The sequence below is a fragment of the Nematolebias whitei genome, chromosome 14 (assembly GCF_014905685.2).
Source record: "Nematolebias whitei isolate Nwh7 chromosome 14, NemWhi1, whole genome shotgun sequence".
Taxonomy (NCBI): domain Eukaryota; kingdom Metazoa; phylum Chordata; class Actinopteri; order Cyprinodontiformes; family Rivulidae; genus Nematolebias; species Nematolebias whitei.
In genome coordinates this window covers 14123799-14150210 of record NC_056511.1, presented here as the reverse complement: position 1 = coordinate 14150210, position 26412 = coordinate 14123799, and the positions used below count along the sequence as shown (strand labels likewise).

General features: G+C 38.4%; 1 protein-coding gene across 1 annotated transcript in view; it reads right to left on the bottom strand.

Annotated features, from left to right (window-relative positions):
• LOC119420841 (rho GTPase-activating protein 26) overlaps positions 1-24307 on the bottom strand; it is a 111625-nt gene extending 87318 nt beyond the window's left edge. The window contains exon 1 of the mRNA XM_037688266.1: positions 24124-24307. Coding sequence (XP_037544194.1) covers positions 24124-24277 — 154 coding nt within the window. The 5' untranslated portion in view covers positions 24278-24307. The remainder of the gene's footprint in view (positions 1-24123) is intronic.
• Positions 24308-26412: the final 2105 nt, after the last annotated feature.

The window sequence follows — 26412 nt, the reverse complement described above, 5'->3', positions numbered from 1 at the left end:
CACAAGAATATTATTTGAATGTCTGTAAATCAATATTTTACCAACATTCTACATGAAGTACGTTGAACAGCAAAGCAGTATAATTTCTAGATTTAATTCATTCAACCTTTATTTAGACAGGTTAATCCCACTGAGCCTCCAGGACTCATTTACAAGAGAGACCTGATTTCAACAAAGAATGATGAAAACAATGGACAAATATAAAAAAAGAGGCATACAGACTTTTTTTTTTTTTTACAAATTAAAATAAGATGGCAAAAAAGTAGCAAAAACAGCTAGATTATAAGGCGAATAGATTAAGCTTGTAAAATTAATCAAGCTAATTGCACTGCATGTTGTTTGTCTCTGCAAAGCCTTTTAACAACCAAACAAATCTGACCTTTCCACTTTGGCCTATAGTGTCAAATAAAGAAATTTAAAAAGAATGAATAAAAGCGTTAACTTTGTTTAGATTTATTCAAGATAAACTACTGTTAATGCAAAACAGAGAACTTGACTACACAAAATAAATCGATTAAATCCATTACAACCCAAATACTAATCTTTAATCCATAATGTAGTGTTCTTCAGATGCCAGCTTTCCTGTAATAGTTGTTAAACTCACAACAGGAGATTTTCTTAAATAAATAAATACATACTGGTAACTGCTGTCTGATTGCTTGTGCCAATTCTACTAAATATGTTTGTACGAGGCCAAAGTTTCAAGTTTAGGACGTTACAGAACAGCAGTTTCAAACTAAGATTTTGTATGATGTTAGCCAGGAAATAAGTCCACAATCTTTTACAAACTTGGCAGAAAATCTACCTGACCTCATTTAATCAAACTCTATGAGCAAAAGAAAAGGTAAAAAAAGAAAATCCAGCACAAACAAAAAAAATTCTGCATCGCATAACTGAAGGAAAGTATTTGACGTTAATGTTAATAAGACTTAGTCTGCTGTTAGGAAGAAAATGTATCTAAAAAATTAGAATATTGTGAAGATGTTCAATATTGGAAACTCCTGGTGTCACACTGTGATCAGCTCATTAACTCCTGGACATGAGCTACAAATGTCTCATTCCTCAAGTCAAGCCAGAACCATAGATGATGTCAGAAGAATCTTACATGGGCTGAGGAGAAAAAGAACTGGATTGTTGCATTGGTCTAATGTCCTTTTTTTTTTTTTTAGATGAAAGTACATTTTGCATGTCATTTGGAAATCAAGGTTTCAGAGTATGGGGGAAGAGAGGAGAGGTCCAGAATCCACGTTGCATGAAGTCCAGTGTGAATTCCCCACTGTCCGTGATGATTTGGTGCAATGTCATCTGCTGGTGTTGGTCCATTGTGTTTTCTAGTTCATGTCCATCTGCCAGGACACTTTCGAGCACTTCATGTTTCTTTCTGCTGACAAGCTTTAAGGAGGTGGTGATTTCATTTTCCAGCAGGACTTGGCTCTTGCCCGCACTGCCAAAGGTCCCATTATTAACCCAGGCAAATCCCACTGAGATCACAGATGTATTTTGCAAATGAGGCCTGGGCCTGAAGGCAGCTGAACATGTATATTTTTTGGTCTGTGGGAGGAAACTGGAGTACCTGAGGAAAGCCCACAAACACAATGAGAGCATGCAAACTCCACACTCAAAAACCCCAGGTCCAAACTGGGGATGAAGCATGGACCCTCTTGCTGTGAAGCAACAGTGCTAACCACTATGTCAGTGTTCTAATATTATTAAACACTGATTTTTTTTATTTTTAAACTATAATCATCAAAATTGCCGTATTTTTTGGCCTGTAAGTTGCGGGGGGTTTTTTTTGCATAATTTGCATGCCCTGTGACTTATACACTGAAGCAACGTATTTATGGATTTTTCCCATATTTATAAACCTAGTTTTGGTTGAGATATAACTGTTTTCATTCATTCTGACTGAAAATATTGAACACTTCCATTTTGAGCCACTAGATGGCACTCGAGCAGTATGGCATGCCATTGTGTCATGTAATAGGTAAAAGTGGCTATTAATGACACAATCAGCTTGCCACAGCCTTCCACCTTTGTCCAGCTTGCCTGGATCAACTATCAAATCAGCTTCATTGCTCTGCGCCGCCCCGGCATAATTTGACCATTAAAGTGCATTTATTAAGTAAAAGTTAAACTGAGACACACCTTTGCTATAATGTTGAGCAAACAAATAATTGTTTTAGGTGCTTATCTTGTTAAATTTTGAAGAAATGCACAGAGTTCCTCCTTCCTGATTTCCTCCCTCTGCGTGCTCCTGGAGCACTGAGGCAACGAATACTTTTGAAAATGCAGCTGATTTGACCGTAAAAGTGAACTATTAAGGAAATTTTAAACTGAGACACACCTTTACTATAATTTCGAGCAAACAAATAATTGTTTTTAAGTCCTCCCGTACACAAACCCAACTACATTTCCGGGTGGTCAGCGGTGATGCGGAACAAACGTGACACATCAGCGGTGACTCATAACAGATGCGACGTATACGGCAAAGCGATGTATCTATGAATTTTTCCACTTTATTAGACATATTTGGACTGATTGGACTGACTGATCACTTAGGGTAGTGCGACGTGTATGGCGGAAAATATGATACAAGAAATAACAGCTTGAAATATTTCAATCTACATGTAATGAACCTATGTGAGTTTCCCTTTCCGAAATGATTGACTCCAAAAAATTGAACTTTTTCACAATATTCAATTTTTTTAGATGCACCTGTAAATGCAATTACAGCCAGATAATTGCAATAAAGACAAAAAAATTACAGCCGTCTTCTGTCATATACTGTATCATCATTAGATAAATGCTCATGTGTTGGTCAAAACAGGTTCTTTAAACGTACTTGTTCTAGACATTTTTAGCCATTTAAAAGTTTCATAAACAAATCAAGGCAGCACGGTGGCGCAACTGGTAGAGCTGCTGCCTCTTATCGAGCAGGTCCTCGATTCAAATCCCAGTCCGGGGACCTTTCTGGGTGGAGTTTACAAGTTCTCTCCGTGCATGTGTGGGTTTTCTCTGGGTACTCTGGTTTCCTCCCACAGACCAAAAACATGCATGTTAGGCTGATTGGTAACTCTAAATTGTCCCTAGGTGTGAGTGAGAGAGTGAATGGTTGTTTGTCTCGTTTGTCTCTATGTGTCCCTGTGATGGACTTGCGACCTGTCCAGGGTGTACCCCACCCCTTGCACAGTGATTGCTGGACATGGGCACCGGCGACCCCCGTGACCCAAAATGGAAGAAGCGGGTAAAAGATAATGGATGAATGGATGGATGGATAAACAAATCTAGATGAATAATTTCTAGAGATAAAAGCTACAAAAAAAATAAATAAATAAATTTCATTTTGAACATTCTGCCTCATTACTGAATCTGTCATCCTCAGGATGTATAATATATAGCAATTCAACAAAGGTTCATCCTAAGATTACAGCTGCCACCCTTCCTACTCTCTTTGTCATTGCCTTGAAAAGTTGGAAACAAGAACAGGAAGAGGAAGAAGTTTTTCATTTAACTTATTTTCCAGTATTTTTTTAATAAAAAAAAAAAAGCTAAATATGTATTTTTAAAGCCCTATGTCTGGCTAAACTTCCTTCCCTTTTTTCCAATATTTCTTGGAGGTAAAGAAATATGCATGTAAATTAATAATCTTTTGATTACATGAATGTATTTAGATCAATGCCCAACCCCCATTCAGCCCCACCATCCCCAGCACTGAAATCTCCACCTTTAGCACAACACACCCCACACAAATCAAGCGCCTCGTGTCTGTAATCTCCCTTCCCTCTTAAACGCAACCCTCATTAATCCTTTGTTCTCCTCTTTGGTTCTCAGGGCAATCCTTTAAATTCACTGTATTTTTAATGTAAAGTTTGATTATTAGATATTCTCTTTCTAATCTTTTTCTTTGTATTAGAAAAAAAACTGTCAAACGTAAATGTGGAAGATTCTGCAGAAACAAAGCAAACTCACACTGCAGCTAAGATGGTGTGTGTCTCAGCATGCTTGAGGTCATGTTGCGGTGGGTATATGCATGCATGTGTGTGCAAGCTGCCTCTGACACCTGCTACAGCCTTGGGCAAGCTGCTGAGGCTGAAAGAGACCAAGAGCCAAACAAACATTACAGTTCAAACGTTACATTACTTTGTAGTAAATTAGAAATGTTCATGTGTTCGTGCAGAATGGAAGCAAAGATGCTCGCTTTTTTTTTAAATCAACTTACTGAGAAAATTCAAACCTTATTAGCACATCACACCCATGCGTTGTGACATTTCCTGTTCACTGGCTATTGCAGTGTACACAGATATGGTTAAAGACAAGACCAGTCCTCTAGGCCTGTTAAAGTCTATTATTAGCTATTAGCTCGAACTTTCTCACCGCGCTATTTTACTCACGTCTTTTTGCATCTTAAAATGGACCGCAGCAGCCTGCAGGGATGTACAGCTGACTGGCTTTTTAGTCTAAACTCTTCTTCTGAGGCCAACAAATAAAAAGAGACTGAAACAAGACACATGGAGCAGAGGTTGAGCTTGGGGGGGTCAAATTAAATCAGATAACAAAGAACAGGCTGCCCTGTTAAGACAGCCCTGCGCAAAGAAGAAAAAACTGAAAAGGTCTCAGTTTAACGATAAAAATAGCACATTATAAATTCAACCCATCTTTCCCTTCTCTGGACAATGTTACATCCTCCAAATACCATTTTTCATTTGTGTGAATTTAGGATTTTAATTCTGACAAAACAGAAAATGAGCATGTTATAGTACAGGTTAACTGTAATCTGGGGTGGCTGTGGTGCAGTGGTAAGGCAGATGACATGAGACTGGTAAGCCACAGGTTCGATTCTCCACTATGCCCAAATGTGGTGTCCTTGAGCAAAATGGTCATTTCGTACCCTTTTCCCAGGTGCTTACATAGCTACCTGCTGCTCCACTTGGGTGTATCTCGTGTGATGGGTTAAATGCAGAGCACAAATTTCATCATTGAATAGGAACATGTGAGGACAATACAGAGCACAATGAGTGCTGATGATGCTGCTGATCTCATGCTGCTGATTAGCTCATGCTGCTGTATTCATTCATACCCATCTAGTCTCTACAAACTCATGTTCAGGCTGCTATTTAATATAGCATATTATTTTACATCATTAGTGTTTAGCGTATATCTTAGATCTTTTAGCGTATTGTTTAGCTTTCATTTTGCGTATATCTTAGTATATATCTTAGATCCATGTATACAGTTTCTTTTTATACTTTATTTTTGCTATTTTTGGGTGTAACTGGGACCTTGAATACACAATTTCATTCCACCTCATGTACCACATGTGATGAGAATGACAAAAAAACTTGAACTTGAACAACCTATTAGCACACACCTTTAGTGTTATGTCCTTGGAGTTTAACAGTACAGCTTTCATAAAATGAAGTATGATCTTTGTGATTCTGATTAGAAGCAGAGGACTTGTGTACAGTTGTATAAATGTACAGTTATCTGAATAAAATTCAGTGAGTATAGAGGCTGTAGAGCAGGGGTGTCAAACTCACTTACAAAAGGGGGCCAAAATTAAAACCTTTTTCAAACTAAGGGCCAATGTCAGACTGTACATTAACTCAAATCAGATACCCAATTCTCTTGGTCACATGTTCCTCAACAAGAGTTTGATTGGTCTTATTTGATGTTCTCTGTTGTGCTTTCGACATCATAATCAAAGAGTACTGAAATATATTAAGAGATAGAAGTATTTTACATTTCACATATCTTGGGGGCCAGATTAGATGTCAGCGAGGGCCACATTTGGCCCCCGGGCCTTGAGTTTGACACATATGCTGTAGAGGCTTACTGTACAGAAACTACAGTTTTTCTAAAATCAACTTGAGATGAAAATTTAATCAAAATGTTTCAAACTGAAATATCTGCATCAAACTAAAACAGAACTGGACAATCTACAAATGAGACAAAAAAAAGACTGTTTTGTTGTCTTTTTGTTAGGGGAAAAACTCCAAACAGCTGGAGATCACAGAAAAGTTTCAATTTGTGATGGTCTGTTAACACTGAAAGGGAAGCTGATGTTATAAGACCCTCGCTGTACAACAAGACAAATGAGATTTACATTATCGTGGTTTAGCTGTTTCAGCCATGGGCCAGACAATTAGTTTTTATCACCATGCGATGCCTCCACAGGAATCCTGTGGTCAGTTCTTAAGAACTCAGAGCCTTTAAATGTCATATTTAATTTAAAAGGATGATTTTTTTTCAAAGGTTTAATGTATTACTTACTGTATAATTAACTTTTTCCAGTGTGCAAAAAAAATCTAGAAAAAGCATTAACTGTCCATCTGTTCATGATGAAACTTTGCTTTGTTTTTTTTTAATAGAAAACAACCATATAGGAGAAAATCACTGAAAAATATCAGTCAAGAATTTTAAGTATTTTTTTTACTCCCCAAATATGCCTAATAACAATTGTAAGTGTGTTTGATTATTATTAACTCACAAAGAAAAATTCTATTAAACAGCTTGTTTCAAACATGAATTAAATCTCTTAATATTTGATCAGTGGAGTAATATAGGCAAACAAGAAATGCATTAACAAAATGCTAATATTACTAGCAAATGCACTATTATTAGAGAGCCATGCTTACTCAGCTCAATTATCTACAGTATAATGGCTCAAACAAACAAATGGGAGCTGAGTGCACAACAAACAGAAAACATGGATCAGTGAATTTTCTTTGGCCTTGTTTTTAAAAACTGCAAGTCAGAAACAGCCTTGACCACTTCTAACAAAAGAGTAATCTCATGAAAGGATTGACAGTGGAGAAAACAACTGATAAAGCCACAATTTCAAAAAGCCAATCGAGCTGGTTAATTCAGTGTTTTCGTTTAAAGAAACAGCAATTGCTATTTCTATAAAAATAAATTATGTTCTGTGAATTTATTGAGAGAAACTCTTTGTTTCAGAACATTAAATATTAATTTAAAAAAGCAACATGTTTCTAACTGAGGTAAAACCACACAAAAACGTCCATAATCACAGCTTCAAGCTTTAGGTCAAACCTTGGACAGATCTCAAACTCTGCCGTAGAAGAGAAAATTATATGAAGCCTCATCATTCATCACAAGTTTATCAACTTATATGAAATTACAACTTTTTAAATAAACTGAACAGATCATTGTCCATAAGACATGTATACAGTAGTCCCTCGTTTATCGCGGGGAATCCGTACCCTGAAGCTCCGCGATAAGTGAAAAACGGCGAAGTAGGAAAAGTAGTACAAGTAGTAAGTAGTAGATTATTTTATATATATTTTTAAGGCGTTTTAAACCCTTCCCACACTCTTGCAATATTCTAAACAATGTTTCTAAACTCTAAATGCTCTAAAAAAAAAGCACAGAATGTCATGATTTCAGCCTTTGCCTCCACTGCTCTCAGCCACCTGCAAGCGCTCTTGGCCACGCCCACTTATATGCTCTGCCCAGAGAACAGCTGATCAGCTGCAGCAGGAAGATTAGCCTACAGCATGGGCTACACAAAGAGGCAGCAGGTACTAAATAATTTACAATAATTTCTTTTAAATAAAAATTCCATGCCGATAGTGTGGCTCATCCATAAATCAGCCGATTGTGTGTCATGGCCAATCTTATTTTGAAAAACCATGATACAGCAAGTCTGTTATAAACGAACCGCGAAGTAGTGAGGGACTACTGTATTTAAAAAATGTGTGCATAAAGATAAATAAATAAATAAATAAATAAATTATATTTTCTTTTCACTAGAATTTCTTGTGCTTTTAACTTTACTGACAGTAACTTTATTTTAATATTTGGAATTTTTCCATCATGTTTACTGAACATAAATAAAATTATACATGTATGCTCAAAAGACAGTGTAAAAAATTTGAATTTATGAATAACATCCATCCATCTTTACCCTCTTTTTCCCCTTCATGTCGCGGGGGTCACTGGTGTCCATGTCCAGCTGTCACTGTGCAAGAGGCAGGGGACACCCTGGACAAGTTTCAAGTCCATCACAGGGACATATAGAGACAAATGAGACAAACAACCATGCACACTTTCATTCATATCTAGGGACAATTTAAAGTTAGCAATCGACCAAACATGCATGTTTTTGGTCTGTTTCAAACTCCACCTAGAGCCCTCGGCCAGGATTCGATCCAGCAACCGTTTCGCTGAGAGGCAACAGCTCTATCAACTGAGCTACTATGCCACCTGCACATTCAATTTGAAAGAAAAAAATCTCTACTAATCCTTTGATTTTTTTTTTTTTTTTTTTATGGGGCGAGTGGGTGTCGAGTGCTTCTCCCATCTGCTACTAGCAGAACCCCAAACGGTCTGTGTGCTGTAGTGTCTTGCAGAGATGGCTAAATCCCTGCCTGCTGAACTCAATCCTCTTCCCCACACCACCATAAACCTTTAGCATTTTCAGTAATAATCCTGACCTTATGACCCTCAGTGTTATTAGCGTCCACAGTCCGACTGTGCAGAGTGTGGTCAATCCAGACTGTATTAATGAAAAACAATTTAAAGAAACGTACAATAGCTCTGGAATCTATAACAATTTTCAAGTCACTGACAGAGTAAAACAACTCAGATTAACCCTTGTAAACCTTGGAGTTTTGGATGGCTTTACGCAGGAGACCCTCACCCCTTCACCCCACAGCATGACAGTGTGTAAATGAGAGTGTACATCAAATATATGAGGGTGTGACAGAGGGTAAGCCCAGAAGGAAAGAGCAGTAACCTGGGATTAAATATTCTTAGCGGGGGGGGGCTATTTTTGGAGCAAGCAGGGAAAAAACAGACACCAGCTCAACACAGACATGCACACTGTTAAACACACAAACGCACACTCTCTAGTTCACAATGCCAGTCAACTGTGGTTTGTTTGGGTTGGTCCTAGCCAGAGTCACATGTCACGCTCAAGCAAACTGGGTCACAGTGACTAAAAATCATAGTGAAATTGTGAAAATATTACGGAAAACTAAAAGATAAAAAACATTTTCCTGTTGCAAAATCTCTCAACTAGTTAAAAGACAGTTTGGATGTTGAACAGTAGCAAACTTCATTTCACCACCAAACAGAGCTCTAAACAGATCCAGGGTCAGTGTACGTACACCATACCCTTGCTTATTCAAGCACATACTTTATTTACTGGTTTCTTGAATTTTTTCTTCTTCTTTCGGCTTTTCCCTCTTCAGGTATCACCACAGCGAGTCATCCTCCATCTCATTCTGTCCTCTGCATCCTCTGTCATCACTCCAACTACCTCCATATCCTCTCTAACTACATCCATACGTCTTCTCTTTGGCCTTCCTCTTTGTCTTTTTCCTGGCAGCTGAATTTCTAGCAGCCTTCTACCATTATACCCATTGTCCCTCCTCTGGACATGTCCAAACCATCTCAGTCTGGCCTCGCTAACTTTATCTCCCAGTCATTCAACCTGTGCTGTACCTCTGATGATCTCATTCCTAATCTTATCCATCATTGTCACTCCTAAAGAGAACCTCAACATCTTCATTTCTGCCACTTCCAGTTCTTTCTCTTGTCTTTTTGCCAACGCCGCTGTCTCCAGACCATACGACATAGATGGTCTCACCACTGTCTTGTAAACTTTTCCTTTGACCTTTGCTGACACTCTTTTGTCACAAATCACTCCTGAAACTTTTCTCCATCTATTCCATCCTGCCTGGACTCTCTTCTTCACATCTTTACCACACTCTCCATTTTCCTGAACAGTGGACCCCAAGTACTTGAAGTCCTGCACCTTTGTGACCTCTGCTCCTTGTAGCCTCACTGTTCCACCTCCTCCCTCTCATTCACACACATGTACTCTGTCTTACTACGGCTGACTTTCATTCCTCTTCTTTCAAGTGCATACCTCCACCTCTCCAAGTTCTCTTCCACCTGTTCCCTGTTCTTACCACAGATCACAATATTATCTGCAAACATCATAGTCCACGAAGATTCCTGCCTGACCTCGTCTGTTAGTCGGATCATGCTAAATAAGCAAATCTTTAGTCAAAACGTGATTTTTTTTTCTATTTTCTTTAGATGACACAGCAACTGATTTTAGAACAAAAATAACTTTGTATCATTCTGAATGATTTATGTCAGAAGCATTTAGCGCAGCATATGATTTTTGCTAAATTATTGTATGCACATATATGTAAATGTAAGTTGTAAATGTAAGTTGTAGCTTGAGGAAAAAAGATGCATTTCTCACTTAATTTTTTTTTTTACTGCATCTAGATAAAAGGGACAAAATAAGTCATACATGCTAATTTTTTAGACCACACTATTGAGTTTTTAACCCTTTTTCCCAGCAAGATTCAAAAACTTATTTTCATTCATCTTGCATTCTACTCTTTTAGATTTGATTCCTTCATTTTGTTGGTGTGGTCTCCATATCTTTGCATCTCTGGGTCAGAGTTTGCAAACTCTTCAACAGGTTACACATATTTCACGCCTCAGCTTGGGTCACTGAATTCAATATTGTGGTTCATTTTGAGACAATTTAGCATTCATGCCAGGGGTTTGCGGATCATGACGCTTTGTGGGTAGTCCACTAATCACAGGATACAAGCACCAAAATCCTCAAAGTTTGGAAACTGAATCCAAATGAAGTCCACCTGCTAGCTCACTCACACATTTCGCTTGTGAATTAGTGCAGGTGTGTTGGGCGAGGAAGTGAGAGAAAATAAGAGTATACTCTGTACTCCAAACAATTTTTAGTCAGGACATCTGGACAGTTTCTTTTTTTGCTGAAACGTTTCACCTTCTATCCAGAAGGCTTCAGCAGGTTTTGAACCAGTTTGGCATGACTGTCTAGGAGGAAGAGGGCCGGCACAAGAGGAGGGGGCGTGCCAAAGACACCATCTTAGCACCAACATAACTGGTTTTTTTCCACTTTGGAGTAAGCTGTTTGGGGGAATAATCAGTTTTGTGTTGTGTGTTTCCTTGACTGATGAAGCCTTCCGGATAGAAGGTGAAACGTTTCAGCAAAAAAAGAAACTGGCCAGATGACCTGACTAAAAATTGTTTGGATTGTATACCTGGATTATTGAGCATGGACTTTTTTTTGGTATACTCTGGACTGTTCCGTTTTGAAATACATTTCTCAATATTCTCAGAATTAAACATGTTACTCACATATAATGTACAACCTACTACTGGTTTTCTCAATTGAAACATATTTTTTACAAAGCATATTTTCAAAATAAACGTTTTGTAAGTCTTTATTTTGGCCTTTTTTGTAACGAATATGAACCGAACCGAGCCCTCCTTGAAACTGAACCAAACTGAAATGTGATTTTAGCGTACCGTTGCACCCCTACAAAATATAATTAAAAAATATTGGTTAACTCATTTAATTCATGAAAAAATATTTCAGTTTATAATGCCAAGAGTGTTTTTTGAAGAATCTTCCAACCTGCCTGAGGAAAAAGAAAAGAAAGGTTCATGACTTTACTTAGAGAATTTTTGTACACTGCCATCTCAATAAGAATACGTATCAATGCATAACCGCAGTGATTTTAAGAATAAAATGTAATCTCGTGGCCTGATGAGGTGAAATCTGTCAGGACATCCTTTTCCACTTGTGAGAGATAAATGAACATTTTGTCCTTGTTTATTTTCATTTATTTTAAAGTTCTAAAAGGTTCCGAGTCTTCTTCAAGCTGCCTTGTTTATTTCCAAATTCAGTTATATGGGTTTTAACCAATCAGATGTTGGTTACACCCAACAACCACCAGATTGCAACGAGCATTAGACCAAGCTTCTGGTGATGACTCAAATGTGCATTTTATTTCCTCATGCTAAAAATGAGTCGCACATTTTTGCAAACTTCTGCTGTTTTAGTCACAAACTCACTCAACAAGTTCCACAAACCGAATAATGAAGGTTGAAGAGAGGAGGGTTAGAGCAGCAGGAAGAGGCTGAAACGGCATCAATCTGAATCAAGAATCCTCCAGTTGCGAAGTAATGATGCCAACTGCACCTCATTGCTGTAGAACCTGCTCAGTGGAACACGCCAAAACTTGTTTTCTTCAGCAATAAAAGAATGATGGCAACAGTAATGAAAATATTGCAACAAAACGAAGTGACGTTTTCATCTATGCTTTCTGTAGTTAAGTTGAACTCTGGTTTGCTGCAAGTGCTGCATGTGGAAAATGTAGAACTGAAAACATGATGTGGTTAAAAGTTTAAAATAAAGCAAGCAAAACGCATCGGTTAAAAGTGGACTTTGTATTGGTTTCAAAAGATGGTCATCATTGGTAAAACTTTTTTTTTTTTGGGGGGGGGGGGGGGGGGGGAATGAAAAGAAAGAACATTTGAACTGAAACTACTGTTCTGAAATAGACTCTTCTTAAAAAATTGAGGGTTTGTTCTGTCCTTCGTCAAAGAAAGTATTGTCGCCCCGGATACAATAACACCCATCTTTCACCTTACAACCTCCAGACTCTATTTCCTAAAACACCATGCCCGATTCTGATTGGCTCTCCTGCCTCTGTCTCCTCGCCTTTTGTTCTGTTCTAAGAGCTTTGATGTGGAGGGCAAAATAGCTGTTTTATCAATAACATGTGTCAGCATGTCTTTGTGTATTACATGCGTGCCTGCACTGTATGCGTGTCATTTTGCTTGGATTAAATCAAATCCATATATTTTTTTTAAGTTTTCTTGCTGACTTTCATGGGGGTATGAAGAAAGGTTGCACCTTGTTGCACCTCTGCAGACTCCAGGTAAAATATGAAAATAAAAGAGAATCAAACTTTGTGCTAAACGTGATCATTTTTGCAAGTCTGGACAGCAAGTTCTGAAGTAGCCTAAGGTGTCTGTTGAGGGTAGGGACTAAGAGACGCACCTTTGCAACACCGCCGGCTGTAGGTTTTTAGCTCATTATCACACGGTTTGAATTTCAGTCTGACAGCTCAGCACTGCAGGGTAAAGGGGGGAAAAGAGCGGCTGTTTTCTTCTAACTGTCCAGCCACTTCAGGCAGACTTTGAACTATAATATATATGTTGAGCTAATTTCCATTAGCTGGTTGCAAAGAATAAAACAAAACAAACTAAAAACGTGTAGAATCATCAGCAGATGGCAAAATATACACAAGGTACACTCAAATAGTGTTAAAAAAAAATATGGCTTATGGTGAATCCCGAACATTTCTCCAAAACATTAATTAAGATTTGAACAGCCAGTTTTTGAACATCATGGCCTATTTTCATGAGCAGAGCTTGCAAAACGCCATCCGTGCTCAGGCACACCATTTTATTGTCCACCTCCGCACACACCGTGCCCACCTCGGCTCACTAATTTGTACCCACCTCGACAGCCACCCCCACAATTAGGATTTAATCGGCTGGGGAACACTTCTAAAATAAAGATTTGGACTATTTTAAATAACTTTTTATACCATTGGTGTGATTTTTAGACTTGGATATTAGTTTTAGATGTTTTCTACCCAAGGACAACTCCTATGTAGGAGTCAAACTACAGCGCCAACGCTGTTGAGACAAGTTAGAGACAAACACAGCAAATACAGAAGGGTTTTGAGACAGAATTGAGACATTCACAGTGACTCTGACTAATCTGAGAGCAAACGTGTTGCACAAATTTGTTTAACATGTTTAAAATTAAGCAACATGGCCGCATTTCTCTGCAACTCACTTGAGGAAATTGAGAACTACTGCAAATGATGCACAACATTTAGGAGACTCCCTTGCAAATGTGGTTTCCCTACTAGCCACACTACACTTGCAAAAATAACAGAAATATAAGACGCAAATATATTATGGAACATTTGACTCGTTCTTAAAGACTTCAGAGATTTGTAAGAGACTCAACTGAGAAGGAAACTAACTATTATACTAGAAGGTAAGGTTTAATTCAAGGTACAAAGTTTCCTGCTCTCCATCTGCTGTCATAATAGCTGCAATTAAGTTATTTGCTTCCATAACCACCTGCAGTAGAACATTTTCTTTACAGCTGTGAAACCCACAGCTGTCTGTTTTATGGCCAAACAGCCACGATCAGGTAGCAGTGTGCAGAAAGTAAGCAAGCATTCCTCAGAGTTCAGTTTCCCACTTTGTTTCCTGCTCAATTCCAAGTGGTTTATAAGTTTTATAGTGTAGTAATTAATGTGTAACCAGTTCAGTTGAATCCCCCTTTTAAATCTGCAGTTGAGAAGACTTTTGACGAGTTGGTTCTCATTAGGCAAGAATCTGAAAGTCAAAATGGTTCATTTAAATCAAGTTTTAACTTTGGAGCTTAGCAGAAGCACATAAAAAGTCCCCGACAAGTTCTTAATACTGAAGACATACTGAATAATGAAGACACCGCTGCTATTAGGTTTAGCATTCAACGTATTATAAGTATTTCTGTAAAAGGTATGCGATGGTTGTGCTGCGACACATGCAGTTCAGCAAAGTTCTCTTCATGAGTGAATCCCACTTGCTTTTTAATATTGGTGTGTTGTCTTGAGTACTATTAGTATAATCAACAACTTGTGTGTACTTTAACCTATGTCTTAAGAAAAACTAGCTTGCTGCTTTTCTTGCTGTTCCTGTTTCAGTTCTTTGTATGACACATACCCGTTTCTATATTTAGTGTGCATTTTAAAAAAAGACACCATAACATACCATTTCATTACATACAAGCGTAAACACCTAAATTTCTTTTAGGGATAATACATGAGCAGTAAGCAATATGTCTTCACATCTATACAGTGATGCTTGAAAGTTTGTGAATCTTTTTAGAATTTTCTTTATTTCTGCATAAATATGACCTAAAACAGTCAGATTTTCACACAAGTCCTAAAAGTTTGAAAATGAAATTAGAGTCAGGTGTTTTCAATCAATGTGAAGTGGCTCAGCTGTGAGTGGGCGCACTGTTTGATTTGAAGAATGGGGATTTATCAGAGTCTGCTCTTCACAACACATTTGTGGAAGGATCATGATATGAACAAAGGAGATTTCTGAGACCCTCAGAAAAAGTTGTTGATGCTCAACAGGTAGAAAAAGGTTACAAAACCATCTCTAAAGAGTTTGGACTCCGCCAATCCACAGTCAGACAGATTGTGTACAAATAGAGAAAATTCAAGACCATTGTTACCCTCCCCAGGACTGGTCAACCAACAAAGATCACTCCAAGAGCAAGACGTGGAATAATCGGCAAGGTCACAAAGGGCCCCAGGGTAACTTCTAAGAAGCTGAAGGCCTCTCTCACATTGTCTGATGTTAATGTTCATGAGTCCACCATCAGGAGAACACTGAGCAACAATGGTGTGCATGGCAGGGTTGCAAGGAGAAAGTCACTACTTTCAAAAACGAACATTGCAGTTTGCTAAAGATCACGTGGACAAACCAGAAGACTGTTGGAAGAATATTTTGTGGACGGATGAGACCAAAATAGAATGTTTTGGTTAAATGAAAAGTGTTATGTTTGGAGAAAACATTGCATTCCTTCATAAGAATCTTATCCCATCTGTGAAACATGGTGGTGGTAGTATCATGGTTTGGACCCGTTTTGCTGCATCTGGGCCAGGGTGGCTTGCCATCATTGATGGAACAATGAATTCAGAATTATATCAGAGAATTCTAAAGGAAAATGTCAGGACATCTGTCCATGAACTGAATCTTAAGACAAGGTGGGTCATGCAGCGAGACAATGACTCTAAACAAACAAGTTGTTCTACCAAAGAATGGTTCAAGAAGAATAAGGTTCATGTTTAGGAATAGCCAAGTCAAAGTCCTGACCTTAATCCAATCCAAATGTTGTGAAAAGACCTGAAGCAAGAAGTTAATGTGAGGAAACCACCAACATCTCAGAGTTGAACCTGTTCTGTACAGAGGAATGGACTAAATTTCCTCCAAACCAATGTGCAGGACTGATCAACAGTTACTGGAAACGTTTAGTTGCAGTTATTGGTGCACAGGGGGGGTCACACTAGATACAGAAAGCAAAGGTTGACATACTTTTGCCACTCACAAATATGTAATATTGGATCATTTTCCTCAACGAATAAATAACCAAGTATAATATTTGTATCTCATTTGTTTAACTGGGTTCTCTTTATCTACTTTTAGGACTTGTGTAAAAATCTGATGAAGTTTTAAGTCATATTTATGCAGAAATATAGAAAATTCTAAAAGGTTCACAAACGTTCCAGCACAACTGTATATGCACAAAAACTCCATTTTCTCATGGGATAAATAAAAAAACACTGAAATGTTGAGTCACTGCAGAAAGTAACCAATACGTCTCTCTGTTAAAATATTTATCATCCTCAGTGGTATCAGACAGTCCATGTCAAAGTATCTGTAAATGACGTTGGCTGAAGATCTGGAACAATTATTTTGTACTTAATCAGTACACATTATGTATCTGCTATAAATATTTATGCATTGATGACCTTGTATGTATTCCCTGGCACATTGTAAAGGAGAGCTGAAAAGAATAAATAACAGATTAATTCCAGTGAAATGTCATAGAAAATGTCAAAGATAAAAAAATAATCAAATAATAATCAAACTTGTGCTCATAGTTAGATTTTTCATGTTTTGGGAATAATTAAACTAAAAAAACTGATTTAATTTTATTAAACATGTTCCATTCAAAAATGCCAAATATCAGAAAGTTAATATATGAGGATTTACTCCATAAAAATAAATGGTTTATGGATTGTCGTTTTGACTGAAATGAATTTAACCCAAATGCTTAAGGAAATCTTTTGTCATTAAAAAATTTAGACAATCATAAATTTGGGCTAAATTACAATAAAATTTTAAAACTTCCAAGTTGCTTAAGCTGTATTGCATCATTCCTAAAGAAATGCCCAATATTCTGCAACAAATAATCAGGTACACAAATAAAATGTGATTGAGCTCAATTCTGCATGTTGTATGATTTAATGGACAAATTAATTTTGATCCAGTCTAAGAATCCATGCAGGGTGTGTCTGTGTGAATGTGCGTCTAAAAGTCTATTGTGGACAAAGCGAGGCAACAATAGCAGAAGAGCTGAGCTAAGTCATGCCCTAATTTCCCACTCCTTCATCCTACATATCAACTAGAGAAGAAATCCCAACCCCCACAGTGCAGCACTGCAGCAGCAACACACCCATACGTATGTTCACGCTCAAGCTTACATTGACATCTCAGACAACAGAAAATATCGTTAAAAAATGCACATAGCGTAAAAGATAATCAGCGTACATCTGAAGCAAAATGATGAACGTGTACAAAAAGGCAGAGAAGACCAACACCCATCTCCAAGAAACATACAGAGGAATGCATTCAGACTGGATGACATTAAAACTCAATTCTCTGTCCCCAGTTCATGTTTCTCTCCCTTTCCAAATGATCTGCAACTTAAATGTATATTCTGACATCCTTTATAGACAAAAGGTTAGCTTTGAGCCTTATTGTGAAAAATGTTATCATATAGAGACACTGTTTTCGTTTTGCCATTTGATGTTCAAAAAGAGGGCTTACTCCAGCCATACATGGTAATTAGTTATGGTGTTTTGTGTGTTTTGGGGTCTGTATGACCCTCATCTATCAGCACAGTTGACAGCTGAGCCACTAAATAACTGCTATTGCCTTTCTTGATACTCGCCAACAGCACCGTGGGTGGCTACAGAACAAAAACAGAAGGTATAAAGAGGGAAAACCAAAGGAGATATCCAGAGTAGCCGAACGTCATGGGGAATTTCCACCCCTCCTTCTCACAGACATTTACAAAGAAGCCCTCGGTTAGCCCATAGTTTTGTTTGTTGGGTTCCTAAGAGCACTTCAAGGTTCATTTTGAAGTTAAAGTAAACGGTTGAAGACAAGACTATTATCAAGATGTTGCTAATGGGTGGAGGGCTGTTTTTAAAACCAGTACCAAGCACACAGAACGCATGTGCCTGGACAATGTGCAAGATTTGAGGATCAAGCTTCTCGTGTACCATACACAAATTGGGCCAGGCAGTCTTTCAGAATTGCCGGGTCAACTTCATAAAGGAGACGGTGATAGAGAATGATTTTAGCTTGAGGCTGTTCTACAAAATGCAATCAATTATACTTTTAAATATCCCAAATTCCAGTACTGTTTATTAGCTAAACCCGATCTGTCTATTAAGACAAAAAATATAAAGTCACTAAAATGTTGTTTGTCCAGATTAAACCACAGACAGGAATTCTGTTAAAGTCCAAGCCATTAAAACAATGGTATTTACTACTGCAAAGTTCCATCCATTATCTTTACCAGCTGCTTCCTTTCAGGGTGTCTGGTGTCCATATCCAGCAGTCACTGTTCAAAAGGCAGAGCACACCCTGGACAGGTCACAAGTCCATCACAAGGCCACACCGAGACAAATGGGACAACCAATCATTCACACTTTCACTCACATCTAGGGACAAATTACTTACCAATTAGCTTAATATACTATCCATCCATCATCTTTACCCGCTTCTTCCTTTTAGGGGTCGCAGGGGGTCACTGGTGTCCATATCCAGCTATCACTGTGCGAGAGGCGGGGGACACCGTAGACAGGTCTCCAGTCCATCACAGGGACACAAAGAGACAAACGAGACAAACAACCATTCACTCTCTCATCCACACCTATGGACAGCTTGGAGTTACCAATTAGTCTAACATGTATGTTTGTGGTCTGTGGGAGGAAACCGGAGCACCCAAAGAAAACCAACGCATGCACAAAAGAAAGACCCCCGGCCAGGATTACACCCGGCAACCTGTTTGCTTAGAGGCGACAGTTCTACCAACTGTGCCACCGTGACGCCTACTGCAAAGTCTATATGGTATAGTTGTAGATGAACAACATAAAACATCATGAGTGACAATTAAAATTATTTAGTTAAATTTAATTAAAATAAAATGTAAAATAAATTAAGTTTGTGATCATCCATCATTACTTCAGCCTCAGTACAGTTGATTCAGACAGCAGAAACACGTTCTCTGGACATGTTGATCTTGCATCTGCTTTTTCCTATATTTATTTAAAAAATCCTAGTTAATTCCATGTTTTCACCTCAAACATGCGATAGAGTTTACTCAACTTGGATGTGACCGGATCAAACTGTTCTGGATTAAATTACATTTGAACTGAACTGGGCTGTAAATAATTCAATTTAAATTGAACTTATTTACTTTGTAAAAAATAAAAATAAAAAATAGAAATGCCAGGAAATAACTTTAGTCGTGCTGCATAAATAAACTGGATTGAAATGAATTACTGAGAAGATGACTTGTTTTAAACATTTCAAACCTAAGTCAATGATGCATTGTGTAAACACTTGGAAGTTCATATTTTACACACGACTCCGACCGACTGGACAGTTTTGTACAATATTTTAGGAAACATAAGCTGTGATATTGTTAATATTTTAAGGCAATATAATTTGGCATTGTTTTTGTGTATCGTTGTTACAATAGAATAATTTGAATAAATAAAATCACTCATAAATCACTGATGATTATAAAAACCCCATCTGCTTTTCTGTTATATTAGAAAAACTCCGAGAAGTTTCTCAACATATTTAATTAAAATTACCTTCCATATTGAAAACGCAGGAACTCTATAGTGCAGTCTACATAATAGCTTACAAAAATTTAGATTATTATTTTTTTTTTTTTACAATGGTATCTTATCCCCGAAGTATTGTGCACAACGGTGAGTTGCGACACAATTAATAATAAAGTTGCTAATAGTAAAAATAAATGAAAAGAATCACTGAAAACATCAAAATCAGGCACCATGCACTCGTGGACAAATGTTTTGACGCTCATTCAGCCGCAAATATGGCGACATCATGTGCTGCTGTCATATAAATCATATAAAAATGCACGTCATGATTCTCGTGTAGCAGCAGTAAATTCGAGGCCAGTAATTAGGGTTTGTTTGGCTGATTAGACCATGTCATGCTCGAGGTGGAGCAGAGAGCCAAACACTTTTACAGCTTCCTTAATAACAAGCTAGCTCTGCCCTTAAATGACATCTGGCCAACAAACACACTTCTGAATGTGTTTGTGTGTGCAAATGTTTGTCTGCAAATACATTCAATCTTACGATTGCTTCAAGGATATCTACTAAAAGGAAACTGTGTCTCTAAATGATTTCGGCCAAACAGACTGTGTTCTTACAGCTGCTGGTTTACAGATGTCACATCTGTAGTTGCCGCACATAAATCGATTTAACACCAGCAAAACTATAAACATGAAGTGCTGGTGATGTATGTGTGAAACTATTTTCTATTTGAAAAGTCACACTTGTGAGTAAATAGCATGTCAGAACATATGACATAAGAAGAAGCAAGACTCGTCTAAATGCTATTAACTGTTGGACCAAAAATACAACAACAATTTACTGACGTGTTTAATAGACTGAGCATCCACACCTACAAACTTAGAAGAAAAGCCAACCAGCATCTTTTATTGCCAAAAGACAAACAAACGTAAGGGGGTTCCCACATGTGGTACTCCTTTTATGGAATAATAGCAGAGGAGGTGAAGATGGAGCACAGAAGATAGAAAACAAAGACCCAACATGCACAATGCTGCAGGGTTAATGTCTTGTTTGCTTTATGTCAGGCAACATCTATAGCTGGACATTAGCTGACCAGAGCTTTTGTGGCAACGCAAAACGTAGCTTGCTTTAGAGGTACGGCTGCAGTTGACGATTACTCGAAGTCAAAAGTTCAGCTTGACAGGAAGGCAACACTGTCAGTGACTTTCCAGGATTCATTCTGTCTGGATTTAAACTGCATGGCAAATAAATTACCTAGAAGAAATTGGATTAACGCTTAAGTCCTATCAGATCAGTCTCTGGGAAATGTGAAGTCTAGTTTAATACCTTGGACTCTTTGAGACATTCCTAAGCTATTTTTGCAAAGCTCTTTGCTCGTCCCCTGAAGATTTCTGCTAGGATAAGAGAATCTTGATGTCATATAAAAAAGTTTTAGCCCATTTTACAAAACACTTTTGAACCAGGCCTGAGACACTTTTTCCATATATACCGTATAAAGGCCTAGACAACACGAGGGTCATAGCAAGTGTTGAAGTAAATGCCTGTGAATGTTAGGATGCAGGGTTTAATAGATCATTGTTGTATCAATGTTAACTTTTACTGTCAGGTTTTGATTTGTGTATTAATCATCTGCGCCCTCAAATCTCTAGTAAAAATCTATTTCAGTGCCTGCAGGAGTTTGAATACTGGATATCGTCTCCTCCCTCGAGCCTTCCTCTTATTAGCCATGACAGTGTCTCTGTGTCAACATCGCTTGTGGAAAATATTCATTGTTGCAGCCTCTGCTGTCCTGGTGCCGAGATTCACACGGCACAAACCTCGAAAAGTTGCCTCACCTTTAGAGAAAAGCTGTCGTTTGAGGCAATCGCCGAATGATTTGAGGAGTGTGTAAAACAGCGATTCGTTTCTTTTAAACGGTGATTTAAATTTCAAATTAGAACACTGCGTAGTCTGTCCAGTTCTAAAGAAATGAACCACTTTACACGATGCTGAGCACATCCCTCTTGTTCTGAACTCCATTGTCTGTGATGATTCAAACCAGGATAGCAGAACTGCAGATGATTTAACACTGAAGCTGTCAATCCTTAACCACAGTGTATTCTGGACACCACTTTGGTCTTAGCCAAACCAGTGTTTAGTTTTAAAAGCATTGTGATGGTTATGAATAATCTGGTTACTCGGGGACTACAAGAGCTCAACAGAAAGGGATAAAAAGCAGTAACAACAAAGTATGTAGGGCAGAAAATACTGTTCCAAGATTACAATGCATAATGCTGGAAACTGAACAAAATGATGCTCCTCGATACTATCTCACGGTGGCATCCCACAGCCTTCTTGCCTTTAGACTTTCCCCTAATTTAAAGGCTGTGCAACAGATCAAATTTAATTCAGAGCTAGAGTTTTGCCTTCTGACAGTTTTTACACAAACATGACCTTGAATGACTCACTGGTATGTCAAGTACCATTTCCCTCACTCAGCTTGCACATTATACTCCAATTTAATGTTTTGTTGCATACTCGGTGTGGAGCTTTTTGTGAAAGATGGCTTAAAACCCCAAAACGGGACTTCACAATGCTGTGAAATATTTCAGTTTGTTTGCAGCTTTAATCATAGATGTGCCTGAAGAAAATGCAAGTTTTACAGCACATCATTTAAAAATTAAATATGGTGTTTCTAAAGAGAATCTTGCAAAACAATGAAAATTTCCAAAATGACTAACATTCTGATCATCTCCGATGTTAGTCAATACTTCCCGATTTTGATGACAAAATTCAAAGCTATAGTTTTGCACCTGCATCCTGCACATATGAGACATATAAGCCAAATAAGCTTTAACATATCGGCCAAAAATCCAATATCGTGCATCCCTACTTATTACCGTTTTTCTTTTACATTTTATTGTTGGATGTAACTGGGACCCTGTGTACACAATTCCGTTCCACCACATGTACCACATGTGGCACGAATGACAAATAAAGAAACTCCGACTTTGACTGACAAAGTGAAACTATACAAGCTACAAATAGTAAAACTAATATTTTATCCCAGTCAAGATGGTGACACCTAAACCAGCTTTGCAGCAGAAATCCAACACTGAACACACGTACATAAATGGAATGACAAAAAAATATTTTTAGGTGCTTAATGGCTTATATTTGTGCGCCTGTCCTGAACTCGTGGTTTACTCAGAAACTATAGCCCTTATGATAAAGATAACGTTTAATTATATTGTCCCATAATAAGTTAGGAGAGTTAGAGTGAAAAGCTAATTACGCCATTGATTCATCTTCATATCTGTGGTCAAGTCACAGAGGTAAGACTAGATATGCCTCTCCAACACCTAGGGGATCCCAAGGTGTCCCCAGGCCAGAGAAAATATACAATCCCTCTAATAAGTTCTGCTCTGTGGTGCCCTCCAAGTGGAAAGTGTCTGGAAAACCTTTGCAGTTAGTGTCCAGGGGGCATACATGCCCAAACCACCCAAGTAGACTCCTTTTGATGTGAAGGAGCAGCAGCTCTATTCAGAGTTCCCCCTGGACGATGGTGCTCCTTACCCCATTTCTAAGGCCACCCTACAAAAAAGCTCATTTTACCCACTTGTACCCTGTTTTTTTTTTAGTCATAATCACATGTGAGGGTGGGAATCTAGATTGAAAGCTATGCCTTTCAGCTCAGGTTTTTTCCTTCATCACAACAGACCAAAGCAACGCTCTCATTACTGCTGATGAGGCCTCCCCGGTCTGTCGACTTGTCTCAGATATCTCAGACAGACAGGTTATATTAGATATGGAGGCGCAATCTTGTCTTTTAAAAAAGCACTTTAAGTTGCAGATATTTAATAAAGAGCTTGTGCACAATATGTCTATATTTAGTACCCATCAGAACAAATCCTCAGTCAGGAACAGAAAGCACTTTATTGAATATAAAAGTGACTTTCTTTATGACCAAGAAAATCAACTACAGTGCCAACGTGTAAAATGTTTATTTAAGCAAAACTGTGAAGTCTTTGCTTGACTGATGATATTGCATTAAGTACTAAGAGAAGCCATGACTATATAGGGTCATCAGTGAACTAGTCAACATTTGCTTTGATTTAAATTCACTTTTCCTATTGACGTTCTTTTCACCTCACCTATAGCTTGCAAAAGCACCTTACCATTCCGGACTTGAACTTAACGGTAAGTCAGAAAATAGTTGCATCCGCTGCACAAAACAACAGCTCAGTAATGTGATCCACATCTGTCAGAGCACTTTGCCCAGACATTCTTTCATTCATTCACATGTGCAGCTTGTGTAAAGTTATGGACATATTTTACAGCTCTTTCCTAAAGGACATGGACATTTTATCATCATAGAGCAGCAGAGCAGTCACATAAATGCCAGCGCTCATCTCTGAATGTCCCATAAATGAAAGCTGATAGGGACAAATCACCCACATCCATAAACTGTTCTTGTCATCAAGAGCATCTTGTTCCTTTTTCTCCTCCTCATGCAATCACTTGCAGGCGCCTGATTCTGCAAAAAGCCCCTAAATCTAAAATCTAGCACCTGGTTTCTTCACACCTGTCCACCTTTGCTCACCTTTCAGGGCCTGGATGAGCGCCTTGCCGTCTTTAATCAGCTCCTTGATGAACTTGTTGGTTTTGTCCAGCTCCAGTTCGTGAGACTTCAGCCTCTCCCTGAACTGCGGGCTGTCCAGGTAGCAGTCACTGAACTCCAGAGCTGGTAGTCCCATCTTCACAAGGCAGGACAACCAGGTGCAAACACTCAGAAGAGGAGAAATGAGATGCGGAGGAGGGAAACTCCCGGTGTCTCTGCTGCTACTTTCCTATTCCTACTACTACAGTACCGCTGCAGCCGCTCGTGAAAAATATTAGAGCATGTAAACACCAGGGCGTTTCTGAGAGAAATGTCCACCTACATAACCTGAGTTTTCTGTTTTCAACACAAGTCTCGTTTCCCGAAGAGGCAAAACAGCAGCAGACACGACATCCAGTTATTGAATAAAAACAGCTCAGTGCGGTCAAAAAAGAAAAGGTGTCCACTTGTTCAGGTAGAACCGGTGCTGCTGTCCTCTCGACCGAGCCATTCCTGACCCGACAGGCTCAAACACACACTGAGGGAGGATGACGGTAGCGAAAAACACTAACCTCCCCGGAAAAAAAAAAAAAAAAAAAGAAGAAGAAGAAGCAGCGACGTCGCCTGCCTTGCGTTAAAAACTAGTTTCTCCCACTGCTCGGTTTAGCTAAATGCCTGCCGACTACTCCAGCGCGCTTAAGCTCCTGATTGACGTCTGTGTTGACCAATCAGATGCCCGGATGGAGGCGTTTGACCGTTGACAACAGCACAGGAGCAAATTCATAGTTTAAATAGAAAGAGGGCTCACGTTGATCATATTCCCAAGAACGTTTTTGTAGAAATGAATTCATTTCATCTTGTTAAAACTTGTTTTAAAACTCACTAGTCTTGACTTTATCGAAGCACATTTCCACAGCTTTAATAATAAAAAAAAAGTCTACGTTATATTTATGACATAATTTACAACTTAATAGTTTATATCATCATCATTAGAACTTCATATTTTGAAATTGTGACAGCCTATTATTATGAGAAAGTGTCTTATAACTATGACTTATACTTATGTAAAGTAGTAATCTATATACTTTTGTCAGAAAAAAAAAAGTAATTGTACTGAATTTCAGTTTTTAACACAAAATAAAAGGTGGGAACCAAGGACCCTGGGCGTAAAATTGAGATTCTCATATTTGTGGCAAGAGAAATCCATCCATCCATTATCTTTACCCGCTTATTCCATTCTGGGTCACGGGGGTCGCTGGTGCCCATGTCCAGCAATCACTGTGCGAGGGGCGGGGTACACCCTGGACAGGTCGCAAGTCCATCACAGGGCCACATAGAGACAAATGAGACAAACAACCATTCACTCTCTCATTCACACCTAGGGACAATTTAGAGTTACCAATCAGCCTAACATGCATGTTTTTGGTCTGTGGGAGGAAACCGGAGCACCCAGAGAAAACCCACGCATGCACGGAGAGAACATGCAAACTCCACCCAGAAGGCCCCTGGACCGGGGTTTGAACCAGGGACCTGCTTGCTGAGAGGCAGCAGCTCTACCAGTTGCGCCACCGTGCTGCCCGGCAAGAGAAATGTGCTTGCTAATTTGTTTGAATCAATTTTAACAAAACATAATTTTAGTAACTCACTTCTCACAAGTTATAGAACATTTTGAAGGGCTGGTAAAGTTTTGCTGTTTGGTGGTTTCAATTTTGTTTCAAACGTCTAAAATATCGTCTTAAACATAGACGATCTTTGTATGCGTAGGATTGGGATTAACCGGAGTTCGTGTGGTGGGAGGAGACTGTGACGTCATTTTAACCAGATCAGGAAATTTCTGCCCTAAAAACTCCACCGCCTTCATATCTGCCGCCCTCTGTTGGTCAAAGAGGGGAAGTACTTGTACTGCGAGGATAATTTTGTACTTGGAGGTATAAATATTTATGTGAAATCTTACAATGACCTATGAATTGAAACATATGCTTGTTTTATAGTAAAACAATGTAATAAAATAAAGCCCGTGTCGAAAACACACAGGAAGCTTTTGTTTTTAATAATTTCAAACCTACAAAAGGAGTCAAATCTTCTTGTATAAGGTGATGTTTTATTTTATAATTTAAAATGTTTTCGTTAAACTACATAATAAAAGAAAAACGCTAAAGATGTGTATTCCTAATAGATTAGTATTTATAGGAATATGAATATGTTGAATGTGTTTCTCTAAAATTATAAAGAAGCAGACAGTTTAATAAACTAAAGGACAACCGAAGCTGAAAACACAAAGAACTGGGCTAA